This window comes from Vombatus ursinus, unplaced genomic scaffold (assembly GCF_900497805.2).
Source record: "Vombatus ursinus unplaced genomic scaffold, bare-nosed wombat genome assembly UNPS02009132.1, whole genome shotgun sequence".
NCBI classification, from domain to species: domain Eukaryota; kingdom Metazoa; phylum Chordata; class Mammalia; order Diprotodontia; family Vombatidae; genus Vombatus; species Vombatus ursinus.
The window spans coordinates 10856011-10878885 of NW_020948910.1; the positions used below are offsets into that span (position 1 = coordinate 10856011).

General features: G+C 34.0%; 1 protein-coding gene across 4 annotated transcripts in view; it reads left to right on the forward strand.

The window, feature by feature from the left end:
- NHSL1 (NHS like 1) overlaps window positions 1-22875 on the forward strand; it is a 272510-nt gene that overhangs the window by 213579 nt on the left and 36056 nt on the right. For all 4 annotated transcript variants that reach the window (XM_027850634.1, XM_027850635.1, XM_027850636.1 and 1 more), the window contains exon 3: window positions 13887-14011. In XM_027850634.1, the coding sequence (XP_027706435.1) occupies window positions 13887-14011 (125 nt within the window). The remainder of the gene's footprint in view (window positions 1-13886; window positions 14012-22875) is intronic.

The window sequence follows — 22875 nt, forward strand, 5'->3', positions numbered from 1 at the left end:
CTAGCTTCTAGCCAATAATTAATTTTGTGGAATGATTCCTGCTTGTGATGCATATAGTGTGGCCAAGGTAATCTGAGATTCAGCTTTTGGAATAACTCTTATTTCTTCATAAAAGTCATTCTTTATGGGAATTATTCCTTTACTTTCCTCATTAGCCACCCCTTCCATATCTAGTTCAAGCTATGAACCAAGTTTGGTCAAAGAGAAAAGTTGGGTTACAGACGTTGCCCAATATAAAAATTTCCATTTTTGAGAGGTGGCATAAAAATATTAATTTTAAACTAATAATTTAATCCCATAGAATTGGTGGGTCAAAGAACAAATTACAAAAATAAAAATAAATAATTTTTATTAAAGACAATGAAGCAGTCAGGTGACTCAATGGATAGGGCACTGGACCTGGAGTTAGGAAGACCTGAGTTCAACTCTGGGTGAATCACTTAACTTTTATCTACCTTAGATTCCTCATCTGTAAAATGGGGAAAGCAATAGCATCTGTCTCACAGGGTTGTTGTGAGGATGAAATGAGATAACATTTGTAAAGCACTTTGTAACCTTAAAGAACTATATAATTGCTAGCAATTATTACTATTGTTATCATCATCATTGTTATTATTATGACAGCAAACTAAAGATTTTTGGATGAAGCCAAAGCACTCCTTAGAGGAAAATTTGTGTCTTTAAATATTTTCATGAACAAAAGAGAAAAAAAAATGAATCAATGAATTGAACATCTAAGTAAAATAACTAGAAACCCAGCAAATAAAAAAAATATCAAAATAAGGAATTAAGGGAGAAATTTCAAAAATCAAAGAAGAGATGGACAAAATTGAAAACAAGAAACCATTGAATTAGTCAATAAAACTGGACGGTATTTGCAAAAATATTAAAATAAATCATTGACTAATTCAATTTTTTTAAACAAAGGAGAGGTGCCACACCATAATCTTGCATCTGTAGATGCAGACTGCTTAGAAAATTAATATTTAATATTGTTGTTCCAGACTTGCAGGTGACAGTATAGTCAATAAACACTGAATAAATAACACCAGTATGGCATATGTGGTAATATAATTAGGTAAATATTCTTTTATTTAAAAAAAGATGCATAAATTCAATACAAATTGTAAAGGCTTGGCTTTAAAGGCACTTATGGAACTTGACTTCTGGCATAAGAGCAAGGGTCTGTATTGAGAGCAAGAGGGATCCTGCCAGAGAAGCCAGGAAGAACATTGCCAAAAAACTTGGCAGAATGCTGAATAGGGAAACCCATGGCAGCCCCCTACCTGGAGAAACACCAGGGGAAACAAAAGATCATCCAGCACCCTGACTGAACAACCACCAAGCAAAAGAGAAGATCATAGCAGTATGCTAGTCAGAGACAAGTCAAGTCAACAAGTATTTATTAAATATTTACTGTTTTCTAGTTATTATGCCCACTGGGAATAGCTATAAAGAAAGACAAAAAATAGTCCCTACTTTCAAGGTATTCACAATCTAATGGCAGAGACTGCATGCAAACAAAACATATATAGGATAAATTGGAGATAATAATAAAGACATAACCTCAGAGCCCTAATCCAGGACTATGAAGCAATATTGCACTTTGAATGCAGATACATCAAGAGAAGTGATCAAGTCAGTGACAGGAACTCAGGAAAGTGATATTAGAACCACACAGTCCCTGACCACCACATCCAAGAATGAAGTCTGGCCCTGGAGCTGTGAGAATGGAAATAGATACCAAACACTAAAGACATATAATGAGGCAAACATTGCTCAGGAGAAAAACCCAGAGGAAGATAATAACTTCAAAACAACTACAAAAAGAAACTTGGAGAAGAAAAATGCCTTGTCTATAAGGACCACAAGAGTAAAAGAAATTAAGCAAAAGGTTAAAAAATAAAATTGTAAGTGAAATAAGGGCAGTGAAAGAAAGAAAAGGGAAGAAAAGAAAAAGCTTAGAACAGAAAATAGAAAACATTACCTAGGTAATGGATACCATGAAAATTAGAATGACCTAAACAGACTCAATGAGAGAATAAGATCTTATAATAACACCAAAAGTTTGGAAAAATAGAAGAAAATATGAGGTACCTGTTATCAAAAATCAAATGATTTGGAAAACAGGTCAAGGAGAAATATTAAGAATCATCATATATCCTAGCCAAATCCATGCCACCACCTCCTCCAAAGTTGGGTATCATATTTCAGAGTGCTTAATGAAGACTGCCCAATATCTATTATAACTAGAGGGAAAAGTAAAAATAGAAAAATACACCAGTTACCTCCTGAAAGAAATCCCAAAGTGAAAACTCCTAGAAATGTTTTGTTTTTGTTTTTGTTTTGTTTTTTAATGCTGCAAGCAGCCATAATCAAGCACATACCTGTAATCTCAGCTACTGTGGAGTAGTTGGTGAATCTCTTGAGCTTGGGAGTTCTGAACTTCAGTGGATCATGTAGACAGAGTGTCCACACTAAGTTCTGCACCATTATGATAAGTTGTTGGGATGGGGAGGGGAGGAACCAGGTTGCCCAAGAAGGAGTGAACCAGGCCAGATTAGAAATGTAGGAGAACAAAACTCCTATGCCTGTAAGACCAATGAATTACCCTACATTTCCAGCCTGAGTGAGATGGGGGAACCAGTCTTTAATTTTTTTTTTTTTAAGGCAGATCAAATACCAAGAAATCAGTCATAAACACACAAGGCTTGTCAGCTATTACTATGAAGAAGAGAAAATCTTGGAACTTAGCTTTCCAAAAAGCAGAAGATAGAGGCTTACAATCAAGAATACCATAATGCTGAGCACAATCTGATGGGTGCGAGGTGGTGGAAATGGGTCTTTAATGGAAAAGTAAACATTTAAGCATACCTGAAGACAATACCAGAGCTGAGTAGAAACTGAAATGTAAATACAGGAGGTGAAAGAAACCTAGGAAGATAAATACATTTGAGCAACTGGAATGGACTAAATGATGATAAAGTGCTTATATTATAAAAGGGGGAAAGGAAACAAATGTCCCTTCAGAATACTAAAGATGTGAAGGGTCACATAGGGAATTAAGACAAATGAATTGAGGGTGACTATGTTCTGTTTTAATAATTTTAAGACTTTCTTACTGAAAGGAAGAAAGGTAAAAGGAATATGGTAGGGAAGAAGTAAGAGGGATTTATTTTGTCTCATAAGTGGGGTACAGAGGCATAACAAAATAGAAGAAATATGGGGAGCGGGCATCACATGAACTTTATTCTCATTTGAACCAGACCAAGGAGAGTTGAACATAACATGCACACTCAGAGTTGGTTGTAGTAATGCATTAAACTCAACAGGAAAACAAATTATGTAGGCAAAGGGAAAAGAGGGGTTTAAGAAGGAGGAGAAAGTCTCAAGTAAAAAAAATCTCAAAAAAGAAAGTAAAAGTCTTAAGCACAAATGAACTTTGGAAGGTTGGACATCAATGGAAGGATTAAAAAAAAGTATAAGAACCAGTGGTTGAGATCATCCTAGGGGGAAGAGAGGATGGCCAGTGGAGTGGACTGAATAGCTAGCATTTATATAGTACTTCACAAGATTCACAAAGTAAACAATACATTATACAGGTATTGTTTACTTTTGAATAAAACATATATGAATTTGCATGTATTGTGTTTACATATATCATTTCTTTTGATCCTTACAACAATCCTGGACAGTATGTGTTATTATTCCCATTTTATAGATGAAGAAACTTACACTGTGAGAGTTTAAGCAACTCATGCAGGATCACACAGCTAAGTGAGTGTCTGAGGTGGTATTTTAACTTGCATCTTCCTATTTTCCAAGTCTAGCATTCTATTTAATAAGCCACCTAGCTACCTTACTTCAACTATAGATTTATTGATCATGTTCCTTTTCTTTTGCCACCATCTTCTCTGTAAAGATGGAGCAGGAAACAATGAAAGGGGAAAAAAATAAGATGGAGGAAGTTCACATTTAGCAGTCATAACTGTGAATGTGAATGAGATAAACTCACCTATAAAGAAGAGGACAGCAAAATGAATTAAAAATCAGAAGTCAACAATATGTTGTTTAGAAGAAACATCTTTGAAACATAAAGCTTCAAAGAGACACAAATCAAGGTAGTAGACTAAAATATATTAAGCTTAAAGCTAACTCTAAAAAGGGATATATTTTTCATGATCTAAGATAGGGCAATAGTAAAAATAGACATGGTTAAAATATATAAACATGAAAATTACATTGTGTTTAAAGGCAACATAAGCGTTGAAATAATGTCAATAATCATAAATGATAACATGTTTTTTAAAAGTTTTAAAGTGCTTTATATATATTGTTATATTTTTACAGTTATCTTCACATTCCAGGAAGGAAAAGTTAATTGAATTATACGGAACAATAGATAGCAGAATATTAATGGTTAGGAATTTCAATATCTCTTTTTCATACATAGATTAACTTAACAAAAAGCTTAATAAGAAAAAGTTAATCACCTGAATAGAACTTTAGAAAAGTTACATGTGCTAGATCTCTGACAGTTACTCAATGGGAATAGGAAGGAGTACATATATTTCTCATCTTTTACTGGCACCTTTACACAAATTAACTATGCTAGCTCATATAAATCTCATAAACACAGAAAAGCAGAAAGTCTTGACATATCTTTTGCTTTCCTCAAGGCAATAAAATTATACTCAATGAAAAAAGGCCTTCAGGGGCAGCTAGTGGATAGAGCACCAGCTTGGAGTCAGGAGGACCTGAGTTTAAATCTGGCCTCAGACATTTGACACTAGCTGTGTGACCCTGGGTAAGTCACTTAACCCCAATTGCCTCACCAAAAAAAAAAAAAGAAAGAAAGAAAAGAAAGATGCAATTTTAGTGGATAGAGCACTGGCCCTGGAGTCAGGAGGATGTGAGTTCAAATCTGGCCTCAGACACATAACATTTACTAACTGTATGACTTTGGGCAAGTCACTTAACCTCAATTGCCTCACCAGAAATAAAAAGGGCCTTTGAGGAAAGAGTTTAAATTTAAATGGAGCCTAAATACTCTTAAAGAATTGGTGGGTCAAAGAACAAATCAAAGAAACAATAGATAATTTTATCACATAAAATATAGAAAATGAGAAAATATATCCAGACTTTTAGGATACAACCAAAGCAGTTCTGAAGAGAATATTTTTATCTCTAAATACTTTGATCAACAAAAAATGGTCAGTGAATTGGACATGCAGTTAAAACAACTAGAAAAACAACAACAAAAAACCCATCTAAACATCAAAATAGAGATTCTGAAAGTCATTGAAAAGTTGCACAAAATTTAAAACAAAGAAAATAATTGAATTAATCATTAAACTAGGATAATTAATTATGCTTTAAAGATAAAATGGGTAATTTCGATTTTAAAGAGAGAAAAACTGTTACCAATAACACAACAATAATTTACAACAAATGAAAAACATTTTAAAAAGCATTAGAAAGCATTTTGCCCAGGTATATGCTAACAAAAATGAATGAGAAATTGAAAAACCTATAAATGAACACTCAAATTTAAAAAGACACATAGAGGAGTTTTTATATTATATGAATAGAGGAAATGATTACAATACATCTTCTTCCCCAGCAAGATGTTACCTATACATGTATCAAAATATTTGCAACTTCTTGCAAGATGAAATAACATTGTTCAACATGATACTATGGAAGGAATACTCAAATCAGGGAACTTGAGTTCAGATGTCACTTGGTGTATATTACCTGTGTGGTCTTATGCAAACCACAGCCTCCTTGGGTTCCCATTATCCAATCTGTAAAATGAAAGACTTGTAGTAGATCACCTCTGAAGTCACTCGCAGCTCTATTCTATGATCTAGTGAGGCATAAGGTATTTATTGCTGTCATAGAAGATATTTAGCACAGAATCCAATCAAAAGAGGAATATATGATGAGGCTCTACAGATATTCCTATTTGTTGATGAAATTGTGCAAATTCCCTGAAGCCTCAGAAGATTACAGAGCTTCCCAAATAAGGTCCATAGCCACTTAAATGAGCTTAACCTAAATATCCACATGGGAAAAACCAACAGAAGAAAAGTTACTACTGATTAAATTACGCTTTGTAGTAGGATGGTCAGTGCGTAGAACTTGTGCATGAATGTTTTTGTCTCACAAGTCACTGCAAATGTGATCTGGGCCCAGAATTGAAAAGGAGCACATGAGTAGTTTTGACTGACCCTAAGTTTATCCTTAGAATAAAGGCCTATTTTAAAAATATTTGTTCAATAAGCATTTATTAATAACTTATTATATGATGGACATAAAAGTTAAGCATTAAAGATACAAAGAGAGGCAAAACTAGTTCCTGTCTTCCAGTAACTCACATTCTAATGAGGGGAGACAACATTTAAATAAGTAGATACATAAATAATTTATGTAGAGTTGATAGAATTGGGAACTGTACTCTGGGCTCCCTTGGTCTTACCTCATTTGCTTCTAGGCTTCTTATTTTTTCCCAGTTGGTTGTTGCCCAGGTAATACAAATTAAATTTAATAACTTAAAAGCCAATGTAATCTACTGGAAAAAATCACATCATGCACTTTTGTGCCAAATTTAAATAGTGCTTTGATTACTCCCAGTTCTTAATAATTCATATTACATGAATTATAGAATCATAGGTTTAGAATTGGAAGGGATCACCTGGTCTAATAGCTGAGGAAACTGAGATCCAAATAATTATATGACTTTCCCACGATCTTCCAAGCTGTAAGCAGCAAAGTCATTTGAATCCACGTCCTGTGATTCTTTTGATCTAGCACTTTTTCCTCTACACTCACACTTCATCTTTCCATTTCTCCTTTGGGCTGGTAATTAGAAAGCCTAACTTTGAACATCAATTTAAATAGTCCAACCTTGTTGACTATTATTTCTATCCAAATTAATAAATGTCAATGCTATTTTAATCCCTCTTTCTAAGTCCTCATCAGAGTTTTTGGCATATTCATGCTCATTTTCCCTTTGACAATTTTCAAAACCTCCCTTTTTCACTTGGAGGAAACAAAGGTTAGCATCTTTCAAATTATTACCTTTCTTTGGGTCTTTTTCTTAACTTATGTAGTGGGGTCAATGATAAGAGGATTTTTGTTTGTTTTGTGCTTTACTTTGTCTTATTCAGTCACTTTGTTTTATTTTACAAAGAACCTTTTGTTTGACTTAGACCAACAAGGGGAAGGTAATCTTCAGATTTCTTATAAAAGCAAGAATTTTAAGCATTAATACTTCATAATTTTTATCTTTACCCTTTTATATTGATAGGCTTCAAAGAAGCAGTGATGCTATCAGTATGGGTCTTCCGTCTGCCAACTCAAATCAGAACTCCTCAGTGATCAATCTTCTGGTGATGAGCCTTTCCACCATACTCAGAAATGACAGATATTGTCTACGGTTTAGTCCATGAACAATAAGCCTTACTAGAATCAAAGAACCTCTCAGAGCTATTTTTCTTCTAATATGGCCTCATAAACTTAGGTCATCTCCTAATACAAAATACTGAAGCTAAACCTTTAGTGGTAGGTTAGTTGAATAATTTAAATCCATTTATTGAGGTGATGATTAGGCCTTAATGGTCTCAACATAAATTTATCAGGAGAAAATTATATGAGCTTAAACAAGTCTTTATTTTTTGTATGAGAGTATATGTTTAAATATGCACATATACACATACACATGTACTACGTTGCATATTACTACCTGGATACTTTAAAGAGAAAGGGAAATGGAAATAGAAAATAATGAATCAGGAATGAACCATTAATAAGAAAATCTATCAGTATTTTTCCTTATAGTGATCTAATGAAATCATTAGTCAAAAAAAATTTAATTCATATTGTTGGAAAACTTGATATTTGTTACAGTTTCTCTACCCTACTCACTTCTGGGCTGTTTTTCTTTTGGGAAGTTACATACATGTATCTAAGTAACAATGAAAAACACTTAAACATCTATACCTTTACTGTACTGTGTTAAATTTTAGTTCTTTCTAGTTTTTGAAGGTCATATCAACAATTTAGATTTATTCATTTTATTGTACTGAAGGATTTTTATTGGAAATTAAATTTCTATTCGTATGCACTGTGAATTTCTTGGCAAGGAAAAATCTATCAGTTCTCCCACTTCTCCAAGCACCCTTTTTTTCCCTCCAAAAAAAAATAATGCCAAACCTAATAAGCTAATGAGGTAGGAATTCTCTGCCTTCTGTTGATTTAATAAATTTGTGGACTAAATTTACTAGAAAATGTGTCTAATATTTCTGGCAAAATATAGCATTTATAATTTGTAATAATTGCTTGTGTATTTTACCTTGTAAATTCAACTAGAACTTCACCTGTGAAATACTTGGTCTATCTGGAAGACTGTAAGAAATTTTCTTCTTATTCTTTTGGGTATTTGTCTTGTATGATTTAGTGATTGCAATTTTTCTAGGACGAAACATATACAGTGAAAGCCTATTGCAACTTTGAAAACTATAGAAATGATGATCAATACAATGACTATTCATGATTCCAGAGGACCATGGTATCTGATTTAGGGTACAGAATGAGATACATATATACATATATACATATATACATAGATAGGTAGGTAGGTAGATATAGTATACAGCCATTGAGGGAATTTGTTTTGCTTGATTATGCATATTTATTATATGGAATTTGTCATTTTTTTTCCAATGGAGGGTGGGAAGGTGGAAATGGAATTCTAAAAATACAGAAGTGGAAAAGAATACTACAGATGTGGTATGTTGCATGCACTGTTAGATGGGGTCTTTATATTATTACTTTCACTTAATTGTTTTACTTTGTTACAATAGACTTCTCACATACTAGGGATAGTTTGTAAATGTAATATAAAAACAAAATCCATCAATAAAACTTAAAAAAAAAAAGAAAGCCTGTGATGTGGCTGTTTTTCATATTTTAATGGACTGTGACCTAGGATAGGAGTCTAGATTCTTACATGCTAATCATAAAAATGCCACAAATGCTTGTATAAACTTGTTGTTCGGTCATTTTCAGTCCTGTCTGGCTCTTCATGATCCCATTTTGGGTTTTCTTGACAAAGATACTGAAGTGATTTGCCATTTTCTTCTCCAGCTCATTTTACAGATGAGGAAACTGAGGCAAAGAAGGTTAAAGTGACTTACCCAGGTTCACACAGCTACTAAGAGTCTGAGGCCAGATATGAACTCAGGAAGATGAATCTTCCTGAGTCTAGGTCTGGCACTCTATCCACTGCACCACCTAGCTGCCTTATATAAACTTAGTAGTTATTTAACCTCTCTGAGTCTACTTTTTCATCTGTACAATTACTGTAATACCTATCATTGCCCACTTTACAAGAGTGTTGATTGGAACACGTGAAGTTTTAGAAGTGAAAGACAAAGAAGAGACAGTGAAATGGAAAGTGAGGTTGTAGTACATAATAATGCAAAGCTTTTTAACCTTTGCTATATCATGGACCCATTGGCAATGTGGTAAAACCTATGAACCCTTTCTCAGAATAATGTTTTTAAATGCATAAATTAAAATATATAGGATTACGAAGGAAATCAATTATACTGAAATTCGGTAATCAAAATATTAAAGAAACAAGTTCATAGAACCCAAGTTGAGAACCCCTTGAATTGTGAGAAATGGGAGAGAAATGGTGAGATAAGTAACCTAAGGATGATGCTGGTGGTGGGGAAGTTTTTAGTCTTTTATATGCTTAGAGAATCTTCCTTTATCTAATCCTGCTTGGATTGCCTGAGCTCAGAGAGTTCTGAGATGCAGTAGGACTAAAGCCTACTGGATGTCCATGTTAAATCTAACACCAATACACTGGATGTCCACATTAAATCTGAGCCCCCAGGAGTAGAGAGCCACCAAGCTACTAAAGGGGGGTAAACCATCCCAGGTGAGAAATGGAGCAGTAATGGGATCAGGCCCATGAGAGGCCACTATGTTTCTAACATAGGTGGGATAGGATGACCCAGTTTCTAAACAGAGTAGGGAGTGGGTAGAAACTGCCTTACCATCAATTTAACCTAAATATCTTCTCCTCATTGAAGCATTGCCACAAACTTTGTATGTAAAACACATAAAGACACACCCAAATGTTTTAACCAATGTGGTATATTTTCTTTTGAGAGAGCATAAATTTAAAAAAAAAAAACCAAACACACCAAAGAAGACTTGAGATGGTTCCAAAATTGATAGTAATGTATGTGCATTTTTACTGATTGCATTCTCAAGGGAATATAAAATTGATATTCTGTGAACATTTTTAAAAAGCCACCTTAATCTGGAAAACATACCCAGTCTTAACTCTATCTTAGATTATTTAGAAATCAGGTATTTGAGCATGTTTTAAGTGCTACCTAATTAAAAAGCAAAGTCCTGATGCCCAGAGATAGAGATCCTGTGTGTGAGTAAGTAGATAAGAATAATTTGCTAAGAAATAAAAAGCTTATACTAACCAAGCATGGAAAGTGATTGTATTATGTTGAATTGGGAAGGGTAGTTGTGTACCCTTTCACAACTAGTGATTTTTACCTATCTGGATGTGGCCACTTCTGCTTGATTTTCTTCCTTTCTCTCCTACCCTTTCATCTATCAAGCAAAAAATTATTGGATTTATATGTCCAGAGCATTTCAGGTTATACCAATATATATAAATTGGCTTCCCTGCCTTCAAGAAACTTATATCCTTGTAGATGAGAAAATGAATATACATAAACAAGTATGATACAAGACGCAATATAAGATAAAGTCTACATAAATGATTCAAAATACTGTAGGAAGCAAGAAGGGAGAGATTACTTCTGAACAACTCACATTTCTTTAAAGCTGGCAAAACATTTTCATCACAATAACCTTGGATTATCACCCCAGTGTTAGTTGTTGGAGTAAACTGAGGCTTAGGGAAATTAAGGGGCTTATTGTCAGTCATACAAATGGTCAGTAATTAGGAAAGACTTTCTGGTGGATGTAACATTTGAGCTGAGCTTGAAGACTGAGGTAGGACTTAGCTATAGTATTCTGTGAAAGGGAATATTTTTTTTCACAGTATGAGATTGAAAATAGGGTAGGAAAGATAAGGATAAGAATGGGAAAAGTAGCATATACCTAAATTCAATCAAGACCTTACGGAATAGTTAAGACTTCAAAGGACTCCTTTCATAATATTTACTTCCTTTGAAATAAAGAGATTACTTATGTTGGTATTTATCATGGAATCACAACTGTAGAACTAAAAGAGACCTCCGAGGCCATCTAGTCCAGCTTCCTCATCTTATAGTTGAAGAAACGGAAGCCAAAGTACGTGAAGTGTCTCCCGTATCCAAAGGTAGTAATCATCAGAGGTGGGTTCTTTTGGAATTCGCTCTTCTCTAGAGAGGGTTAAAAAGTTAATTTCATGGGAAGTTGAATCTAGAGATTCTTTGTTTTATGTAATATTCAAGACATCCTGACAAAGATTCTTATCAAATTCATTTTATCACTCACATCAGGCAAATCTTCAGAAGTACAAAAATCTTTCAATATTCTACATGGTCTTTTCCCAGTAGTACATACAAGGTGAACTTCCCTTGCCTTCTTTCCCCTACATGCAAAAATCTTAGTTATGATCACCCTGTTATCTAGACCCGTAAGCATTTTTTACATTCATTTCTAACCCTGAATCCCCATACTTAGATTCTCAAGCTTTGCTCGCATCCTATTTCCTGTTTTATCTTGGTTTTGTTTTGTTTTGTTTTGTTTTTTTAGGGCTCTATTGGAAGTAGTATCTTATGTCACTATTAGTCAGCAGGTCTTAACTGTCTCTAACTCATTGTAATCTGACCCTAGAGATTCCTAAGCTTGAAGTCTTATAGTAGCTAAAAAAGATCAGGAATGAATTTTGTTTTGTTTTGTTTTGTTTTTAATTAGAGACATTTAAAGATGATAATTCCATAACTATATTATTAAAGGGTTGTTAGAGCACATTTTCCATTCTGGCAAAGGTCAAAGAAATCTGCTGTTTACCGTAAAATTGCTTTTTTTTTTACCATTGTCAGAAACAGATTCCTATGCTGGATGGACTCATTATAGCTCCTTTTAGACAATTAAAACAAAAAATAACCTAAAATGTGGTTGTAGACCAAGATGCATTACATAGATCTTTTGAAAAATGAAGATTGGAAGAGGATAGCAAAATATCTTGTGTTATATTGGTTTATAGGAAAAGTAAATTTAGGGAAAGTTTAGTAATAGTTATAATTTAAATAGTGAATTGTAACTATAAAATTTTCGTAGCAGAATCTAGAACTTTTTTTTTTTTTATCTCATTTGCACATTCATGATCAAAACACTCTGTCATCCAGAAAGAGTTCAAGTTAGGCCATATATCAATATGGAGAAAAATGGGAAGCAGGGCTTTCAGAGAAACTTACTGATATTAATTTTATTATTAAATATATTATGCTTTCATGGTATAATGGAAAGAAAGTGAATTCAGTCTCACACAGATTTACTTGAAGTTGTAAGAACCAGAACTTTAAACTTGGGCATAAAGAATGAAAGTCCAGTGTTCCCTCTACTTTACCATATTGGCTCTCATCAAAGAGTGTATGTTAAAGGTGTAGAGATATAAAGATATTTCTTTTTAATATGTTAATTATTATGTTTGGATCCTTTCAGCATAGATACCCTGCTGAGTTTTGTCTTGTGTAGTAGTAACTGTCTAATGGTTTAATGCTTGAAAAAGTGGCTTTGTTTATTCACAGTGATTTTGGATTATTTACTTATGTCACATCTAGCAGACAATACACTTAGTTTCTAATGAACAAAGATGTGTTTTTACAAACAAAGAGAGCTGTTGAAATGTGACAGAAGGAAATATTCCTAGATTTACCCCAGAGTTGGAATAAGATATGTGGCTGTGTAATGTGATGAGTTTACAAGATTTCAAAAATCTGATAAGTCAAAAATTTGGTCAGCTGCCATAAACCTATACTACTATTTAATCTTGAACTCAAGCATTACATTTCATTTGAAACACTATGATTTAAAACAGGCATTGTGACATAGAAACTTAAACTTATGCTGCATAAAGGACTCACTGTTTTGGAGCTTATCCCTATTCTGAAGTTTGTAGTTTGTGGATGGAATGGCACCTTTTATAATATTAAACAGCAGTTTTTAAAGAACTTGACTTGTTAGGGTCTTTTTATATTTTAAAAAACATTTTAAATTAAAAAAACTAAACTTCTTGAAGTTTTCACAACATAGGACCCCCATTCAGGAGAATAGTTCATAATATATGACAGCTATTATAGCCAAATTGCCTTTCCCCATTTATAGTCTTAAAATATGTTTCACCATGAATAATAGAAAAGAATTTAAGAATTCCTAAAAACTCAAGTTATATTATTCCCCCAACCTGATCCTTATAACATCATACCTCTTCCCCTTATTCCCAGATGTATAGAAATCCTCAGCAATAAGTAAATTCCTATTGCAACACAACCAATCCTCCATCCCTTTCTCTTGTAGAACCAACAGAAGTGCTTTTATATGTTGCTCTCTATGCAGATTGAATTGACATATAGTATTAAAATTAACTTTGAAATTTACATGAAATCAAGATAATTGGAAATAGCAGGAACTTAAGAATTGCATAAAGTTTTATATAGAATTTTGGATTTAAATGTTCTATGCTTTCAAATAAAAATTGAAAGTGATATTAATATATCTTATTCTGATTTTGAAAGTATGATTAGAAAAATGTAAGTGGAATATGAATAAACAAACAAAAAAATTTTTTAAAAATAACATTTTCCCCTTCTTCCTGTTCTCTCTGCCTGATACAGAATGTGATAAACTGAGGAGAGATGGTTATCGAAGCTCTCAGTACTACTCTCAGGGACCAACTTTCTCTAAATCCAGTTCGACTTGTGATACCTATAAAGATGAAGATGAAGAAAGTGATCAGAAGGTAAAGTCATAAACCAAGTGAATATCTAAAGGACATAATCTGATCTTAAATTTGACTGTACACTTGGAACTATTTCAACACAATCTCAGGTAGTAAAAAGAGACCTGGATTTTCAAGTAAGACAATGTGGGTTCAAATCCTTGCTCTGCAATTTACTAAGTCTGACCTAAGCAAATTATTTCCCATCTTTGTGCCTTCATTTTTCCCACCTGCAAAATGATGGTTGTCTAACATCCTTTCCACATTTAAATCTTGTGATTCTAAATAGTCCATGTACTTTATATTGATTAAGAATAAATATTAGGGGCAGCTAGGTGGCGCAGTGGATAAAGCACCAGCCCTGAAGTCAGGAGGACCTGAGTTCAAATCAGGGCTCAGACCAAACACTTGACACTTGCTAGCTGTGTGACCCTGGGCAAGTCATTTAACCCCCATTGCCTAAAAATAATAATAATAAAAATAAATAAATAAATATTAGACTAGTCTATGGCATAGACTAACAGTGTAGTCTGATGTTATTTAAGGTTTTGGTTTTGCTTTCTTTGTAGTTTCTATTCTCTGATAATATCCTTGGGGTAATCATACTTATTTACTTATAAGGTAAGTAAAAATAAGTTTATTTTTAAAACTAGAATGAATAAAGGTATGAAGGTTTGTGGAGATATTGCCTTATTCAATTTTATATTAAAGTAGTATTGAATAACCCACTAATTACCCAAACAAGAGTTTGATTAGTTTTCTGTGGTTTTAATTACAGTTAAAAATCTGTGTTAGGCTTTAAGGGAACTGTGACCAAAGTGATTTTGCTATAGACATAAATATAAAGGTATTTGGGGTAAGAGTCTATTAATGTCAGAAATGTAATAATTTCACACCCAAATAATTAAAAGTTAAAGAGTTAAATATGTTTACTAGTAACTTGTTTTTGAATACTATTGTTAAATGTTCAGTTTTTATTAGAGCTTTATGTTGCTGATGCTTCACTTTCCTTGAAGAATTTTCTTTGATCTTGATATTTTGTAAATGAATTGGGTACAATAATAACCAATAGCTTTAGTTTGGTTACATCATATATTAAGATTTCATAGACCACAACCTAGTACAAATATTATGGGAAACAGGCTGGTTTAATTTGTAGAGCTGTGTTCATCTCTCCCAATATTGGAAAACCGTGGGATTCAGTCCTGTTGGTTTCCACTCCAACTTCATGGTTCACTGGACACCGATGGCACCATCGTAGAAAAACTGCCTACATTTTACAAATAAACTCAATCTAATGGTAAAGAGGAACATAATTTCAAAAGTTTAGGATAATTGCACATTCACTGATAGGATCAAGCTAGTGGATTAAATTGCTACAAGGGTCCTGTTAAGAAGTCAATAAGCATTTATTGTTTACTATGTAGAGGCAATAAGCTTTGTTCTGGGAATATAAATACAAGCAAAAAAGAAATCCTATCCCTCAAGGAACTTAGTTTCTAATCAGGGAAGGTAATGCAGGAAAAGGAGTTGAAAGTTGGAGGATGATGGAAAAGGAAACTTGGTGGCAAAGTTCAAATAGTCAGAAGTGGAACCAGGAGAAGACTAAGGGATGGCTGATCTCAACCCTTCCTCAAATTGGAAGTTCTGGGGGAGTGCAGCAATGGGAGGAGAGGGCCACTTCACCAGTGGGAGATGAAGGGCTCTTCCTGGGTCAGTTAGCTTTTCTCTCTTCTATGTCCACAGAATAGATCCCTTAAACCCTCAACTGTTCATTCTTAATAGTGAGCTATCATAAGAAAAATTGGTGGATGGAAACATACAAATCCATCACCACTAGAGGAATAGAGTCCATGTGCTTCTGCAGTCAGAGATGCTAGTATTATCTTTATATATCAAAACCACTATATCATATGCTCATGTCACTGTTGATCCTAGATGTTTCTACATTAATGGCTATTCCATAGGAACATAGAGCTTCATGGAATAGTGGAAAGAACAATTGGACTGGAAATTGAAAGAGCTGAATTCTAGGCTCCAACTTTTCCCTCTAACTAACTCGGTGACTTTGAATAGATTGCTTAATCTCCCCAGTGCTTCAGTTTCTTCATCTGTTAAATAATGAGGGTTTTGTGATGTGTAGTAGATCTCTAGAGTTAGAACAAAAAGTCCTAGGATCTAATTTTTGCTTTGAATTTTACTAGGTAAGTGACTTTGGACAAGCCATGCTGCTCTCTGAATTTTAGTTTAATAAGCTTTCAAGCAAAGAGATTGGAAACAGATCATTTCTGATCTTAGATTTAGACTTGGAAGAGACCTTACAGAGGTTATCTAGTCCAGCAACCTCTTTTTACAGATGAGTAAAATGAGGCCCAGAAAGTTTAGGATATTTATACAGAGTCACATTGTAGTAAGAGAGAGAAGCATAATTTGAATCCAGCTTCTCTGATTCCAAAGGTAGGGCTCTTTCCATTGTATCTGAATTCCCTTCTGGTTCTGGCTCCTATAATCTGATCTATTAGATGATCAAAAAGTCCCATGGGAAAAGTGTTCTTAAGTTAAACTGCCTCTTTCCTTCTCATTCCAGTACCTGCTACTCAGCCATCTAGTCACCCCACTGAAGTCTTTAAGGGTTTCTCAGTTACTTTCTGTGCTATTTTTTGTCATTTTTGTGTATCTTTAACCGTGAAACTGACTAATTATGTTTTCTATCTTCCTACTTTTTTTGAGTAATGTTTAGCATGTTAGAATATTTTTATTTACTTAGAATGGAAAATTATTAAAATTCAAGAGGCAATATTGTGATAGATAATGTGATAAAGATTTGTGAAACATGATTATATTAAAAATATCTTTGAAATTATTACATGAATGATTTTATCAAGTCAATTTTTTAGTAAAAAGAAAAAGTAGAAAAACTGTCCTTTTATGCATTAGTCTATGCATTTTGTTATATTTCTTAAATTGTCCATATGTTACTTAAGCCAAACTGCTGCCTACTACTCTGATCAACTAAACACTTGTCTTAAGTAATGCTATTAAAAGTTCAAGAATATTATTTTATTTTTCAGATTTTTTTCATTGGTATGTTGGCAAAAATAAAATTGTTGTAATTTTAAATATATTTTATAATATTAAAATTAATTTCCTTTCAGAACCTCAGTATAAATTTAAAACAATTTACTGCAAAATAAATACTTTAAAAATTGAAATACCTTTTTACTAATGTGTCACTCAAACTGTAATTTAATACAAAGCAGATAGATAGGCAGATGGGAAACTGACAGCTTTGAATAATACTGATTAATGGAGCACTGTTAACTGTCACTCCTATCTTAAGGCATAGTAGGATTTTACCCATTAGCAAAATTGCCCCATAAGCCTTTTAACCTGCTACAGACTTTAAATGTTTTTCACTGAAGTTTGAGCTTACGGGGGAGGGGAATGGGAAAGATCGGTGTGTTTGATTTTTTCAAAATACCACTTTAATTTCTTCTGCATCATGACTAGATTGGCTGTGGGTGATTAATTTTTCATCCCCAGCACATCTCAGAGACCACTTACTCAGTTTTAAAAAAAAGTGTCATCTGTTTCAATGGAAATAGTACCCCTCCTCCAATGGTGAAATTAAGTATTGCTTAAATGTTATCAAAAAACCATAAGTGAAGAAGAGAAAATGTGTTGATTACACCAGGAACTGACATTTCATTGATTTCTCTTTTCATTTTCTTTCCTGATCTGATGCAAATTCTATTTGATTACATTAAAAAATGAGATAACTATGCTTTTTCACTAATAATATGAAAAAGGAAAAAATGTGGGAAAGTATCCCTAGTATTCATGAAATATTAAAAGATCTGGGAGAAGGAATCTAGCTCATTGAACAAATAATTCCATTGAGGATTTGTTGGGATCACACAGATCAAGCTAGTGCTATTGGGGCATTGTAGTTAATGAGATTATAGAGAAACTAAGCTAAAAAACAGTGATAACCCATAATAGACAACCTCAGAAAGAAAGGATTAGTACTTTTTTTCTAGGTCCCACAAGTTTCATGATCTTAACTAAAACATATCAGATAGCATCTTCATAAGAGTTATTGGAGTTGAGACAAGTTCACATGTGCTACTATGTATATGGATTTAAGCTTCATATTTTCCTGGAGAAAAAGAAAATTGAGGCAGTAACAACAACAAAAAAGGATTTTCCCCATCTTATTACTAACTTATGTTTTAAATTGCAAAGACTATAGTTTCTCTGGCTTGCTGCATAATTCATCCTTTACAGTGATTGTTGTATGTTTCTTCTTTTCTGATGTACATGTGTATATTGCATGTTCTTGTTGAATCGATTTCTCCTTATTCTTTCTTTTCTCTCCTTTCTCACTCAGCAGTCTAGTTGTTTAGGCTGCCTCTTTGAGTGTTGTGTTAACGTCTGCAGTGACTTGGTCCCATGGAGCTTCAAGGTACCTGTCCACCTGTCCACCAGCTGTCATACATATACCTTGATACCATCTTATTACATCTTCCACTCTTTTTCCACTCATAACTAATGAATTAATCATAATATTCTCTATTATGGAATCTGCCTTGTAAGATTACAGAACTAGGGGGTCAATACTTGCTGTTTTGTGTAACAAAGTGCAGAAGCAACATGATGTAGTAGGTGAGGTCACAAGCTCTGATTTTTAGTCTCCAGTATGCTACTTACTGGCACTGTGACTGTGGGCAAGTCACTTAACCCCTTTGCAATTATTATACCTTATCTCTAAATTGTGAATAATACTTGTGTACTATGTGCCTCATAGGGTTATTATGAAGAAAGTGCTAAATAAACCATAAGATGCTATGTAAATAAGAGCTTTTAGCATTATTACATGTATACTGACCATCATGTGCTAACAGAATAACTTAGGTTCCCATCAGCATTAATATGGTGCAGTTCAGATAGTATTTTCATTGGGGGTGGCATTAAAATGCCACCTTCAGGGAAGGGGATGCTAGAAATAGGAAGTCTTAGTAATTGAAAAGGTAAATGAGAGATTTTTAAAGAGAATCCCATAATATGAGAATGAATTTTAAACTTTCACCTGACTGTTGTTCGTTAATAAGCTAGGGAAACACAAGCATTGTCTAACATTGTGTAAAAATCATCTAATTAGAAGGAAACCAAATAGGATATATCTGATTCAAAATAGAACTATTGAATAAAAGTGAGAATAGCTACTTCCAGGGGTTTACAAATAAGAATGGACTTTAGTAGTCTGTTGACTAGCATTTATTAAGTACCTACTATGTGCCAGATGTTGTATTATATTCTGAAGATATTCTGGAAAAAAAATCAGTTTTTGCTCTCAAGGAGCTCAGAGTATAATAAAGGAGACAATTTGCAAACAGCTATGTACAAACAAAATGTAGGGATATAGGAATAGGATATAGGATAATTGGAGATACTCTCAGAGAGAAGATACTAAGAATAAGGAGGACTGGGAAGAGCTTTCAGAAGGTGGACCTTTAACTGAGACTTAAAGGAAGTCAGAGAAGCTAGGAAGTAGAGATGAGGATAGAGAGCATTTTAGACATGGAGGGTGGCCAGTATAAACACTGAGTCTGGAGATTGATTGTCATGTTCAAGTAACAGCAAGGAAGCTGAATATCTGAGTATATGGAGGGGAGTAAGTTTGTAGGAAAACTGGAAAGGTAGAAGGGTCAGGTTAACAAAGACTCTGAAAGCCAGGCAGATGATTTTACATTTGGTCCAGGAGGTAATAATAGGGAATCACTGGAGTTTATTGAATCAGGGGATGCTATGGTCAGACCTGCATTTTATGAACATCAATTTGATAGCTAATTGGAAGGTAGACTGGAGTGGGGAGAGACTTAAGGCAGGGACACCAGCCATTAGACTATTCCAACAGTCCAGATGTGAGGTGAGGAAGGCCTGCACCATGGTAGTAGCACTGTCAGAGGAGGTAAGGGATGGTATGTACCAGAGATGTTATCAAGGTAGAAAAGACAGAAAAGACACTAATTGAAATATTGGGGATGAGAGTGACAAGTAGAGAATGATACCTAGGTTGCTTGCTTGGGTGACTGGGAGGATGGTAGTGTCCTTGATAGAAACAGGGAAATTTAGAGTTGGGAGAAGAGGATTTAAGATGAAAGATGATAATTCAGTTTTGAACATGTTGAGTTTAAGATGTGTACCAGACCAGTTCAAGATATCTAAAAGGCAGTTGGAGATGTGAGACAGGAGGTCTGGACAGAGGTTATGGCTGGACAAGTAGATCTGAGAGTCATCTAGAGAGTCAAATGTATCTTATGCAAAATGTATTTAATGCATAGGATGGACAATGTAAAACAATGAATTTCTTATTAACATATATCATTAAATTATACTAGTTTACATTTTTAGCACATTTCAGTTACAAAGCACTTAGCATTTTTTTATATCATTTGTTCCTTGTAGCAACAGTGAGGTAGGTAGGGCATGTATTTTTATCCCCATGTTATAAATGAGAAAGCTGAAGTTTAGAAGGAGGTAATAGCTACCAGTCCAAAAGGACAGACAATTAAGTGATAGACTTAGGACTTAAATTCAAATGATCTAACACTAGCTTCTGTATCCTTCCCACTATAGCATACTGTCTGTCATTTCTAAAATCCTCACCCAGTCAAATAAATAATATTATAGATCAGGGATCAGGAAACTACAACCAGCATATGCCAGTCTGCTGCCTGTTTTTGTACAGTTCCCCTCCCCACCTAGTGAAGAATGGTTTTTACATTTTTAAATAAACTTTTATTATTTATTTTTTAAAAAATATAAAATCCACTTTTTTTTTAGCTCTGAAGATCATATAAAAATAGGCTTTGGGCCAAATTGGAAGACTGTAACAGTTTGCTGACCCCTGCTATAGAATAAAATCTAATCTAAAGTGTTACTGTAAAATCTAAATTTTGCTAAGACAACTAGGTGGTACAATGGATAAAGAGCTGAACTTGGAGTCAGGAAAACCTGAGTTCATATCACACTTGGCTGGGTGATACTGGTGAAGTCACTTCAACTCTCTGAGCCTCAGTTTCCCCATCTGTAAAATGAAGGTAATAAGAGTACTAGCCTCACAGGGTTGTGATCAGATGAGATAGCCAATGTAAAACACTTTGCAAACCTTAATGTTCTATGTAAATTCTAGCTATCAAAAAAAAATGCTAGCTATCATCACCATCACCATCACCATGTTTATTATTAACAATTTTGCTAGGTAACCAACATTTATTAGATGCCTTTTACATAAATTATACTGTCCTATATGCTACATGATAATATAGTTAAAAATAGGAATTATACTCCCTGGTCTCAAAGAGCTTATAAATTTCTTGGTAACCATGAAACACACTCAAACTAGCTTTTAGAGGAATATAAAGTGACTTGTCAATGTTGTAAAAAAGCACAACAAAGCACTGTACCATGTTTGCATACCTTTTCTGTTATTTTTCAGTCTAAAATGGATAGGGGGAATGGAGAGAAGAGAAACACATAATTATTTAAACACCTCAGGCCCATTTGTTAAATAACTGTTAGTCAGAATTACACAATACTCTATGAAAAAATGTTATTTGGAAATTTTATATAACAATTAATCCTTCCTATGCCCCAGGCAGTGCTCCTGGAAAGTCCTGTTAGAGGGTAAGGAAGCTTAAAGCAAGAAATAGCAATGGAAACTTTTTATAACGGTGTTTGCATATATGTGTCAATATTTTAGGAAGAAAGGAGGGCATTCTGAAAACTTACAAATTGATCATAGTGTTTCATATTTCTTTTCCTTTAAAATTTTTGATTTGGAACTTAACCATTTTGGTCCAAGGGAATAAGTATACGTATAAGCTCTGCCAGGGTTTGAAAGTAGGTCCTCTAACTCCAAATCCACCAGATTTCCTTTCCACCAGTGACTCCTCCTTGGTGCATTAAGATCTCAAACAACATTCTGATCTGCTGGAGAAAGTGTGCTGGAGAAGAACACATTTCTCAGGTAGTCCTGCAGTCCTGATCTAGGAAAGTAGGAAGGAGGTAGCTGAATAGAAATGGAGGAATTTCATGATATTTCTAAAGCACAGCTTCTTAGCTGCCTCGAGGATGGAATACAAACTTCCCTGTTTAGCACTGAAATCCCTTCACAATCTGGCTACAACTTATCTTTCCAGTATTATTATACATTACCCCCCTTCACATACACTATGGTAAAGCTTTCTTCTCATGCACAAAGTTCCATCTTTCTTTCCCTTTTTTTGTACAAGGTGTTCCCCATGTCTGGCACATATTTCCTCATCACCTGTTCCTCATAGAATTCTTAGTTTCTTTCAAAGTTCAGCTAATACACCTCTTACTAAGTGGCAAATTACCCTGATTCCCTCTTCTTCTCCAGTTGTTAGTGCCTCTTTACCTCAATTATCTTGCACATATTTTTTATTTGCTAATATGTATACATTTTGTCTCCCATCATTTAAGGGGGCATTTGATTTCTGTTTGATTTCTATTTTTGTAACCTTAGTGCTTAGCACAGTACCTGGCACATAACAACACCTAATAAATGCCGGGTGATTGGTTTGTTTTTCTTTCTTCTACTTCAGCCAAATGTAAACAAGCACATACCTGCTCATCTTCTTCCCTAGGCAAGATAAATAATATTAACTAATAATAACTGATACTCACACAGCACTTGAAGGGTTTGCAAAAGACTTTATATCAATATTTAATTTGATTATCATAATCACATTGTAATTTAGGCAATACAGGTATTATTTTCCCCATTTTACAGATGAAGAAACTGAGACTTACAGATGTTAAGTGACTTGACTAAGGTCACACAATTGGTTAGTTTCAAA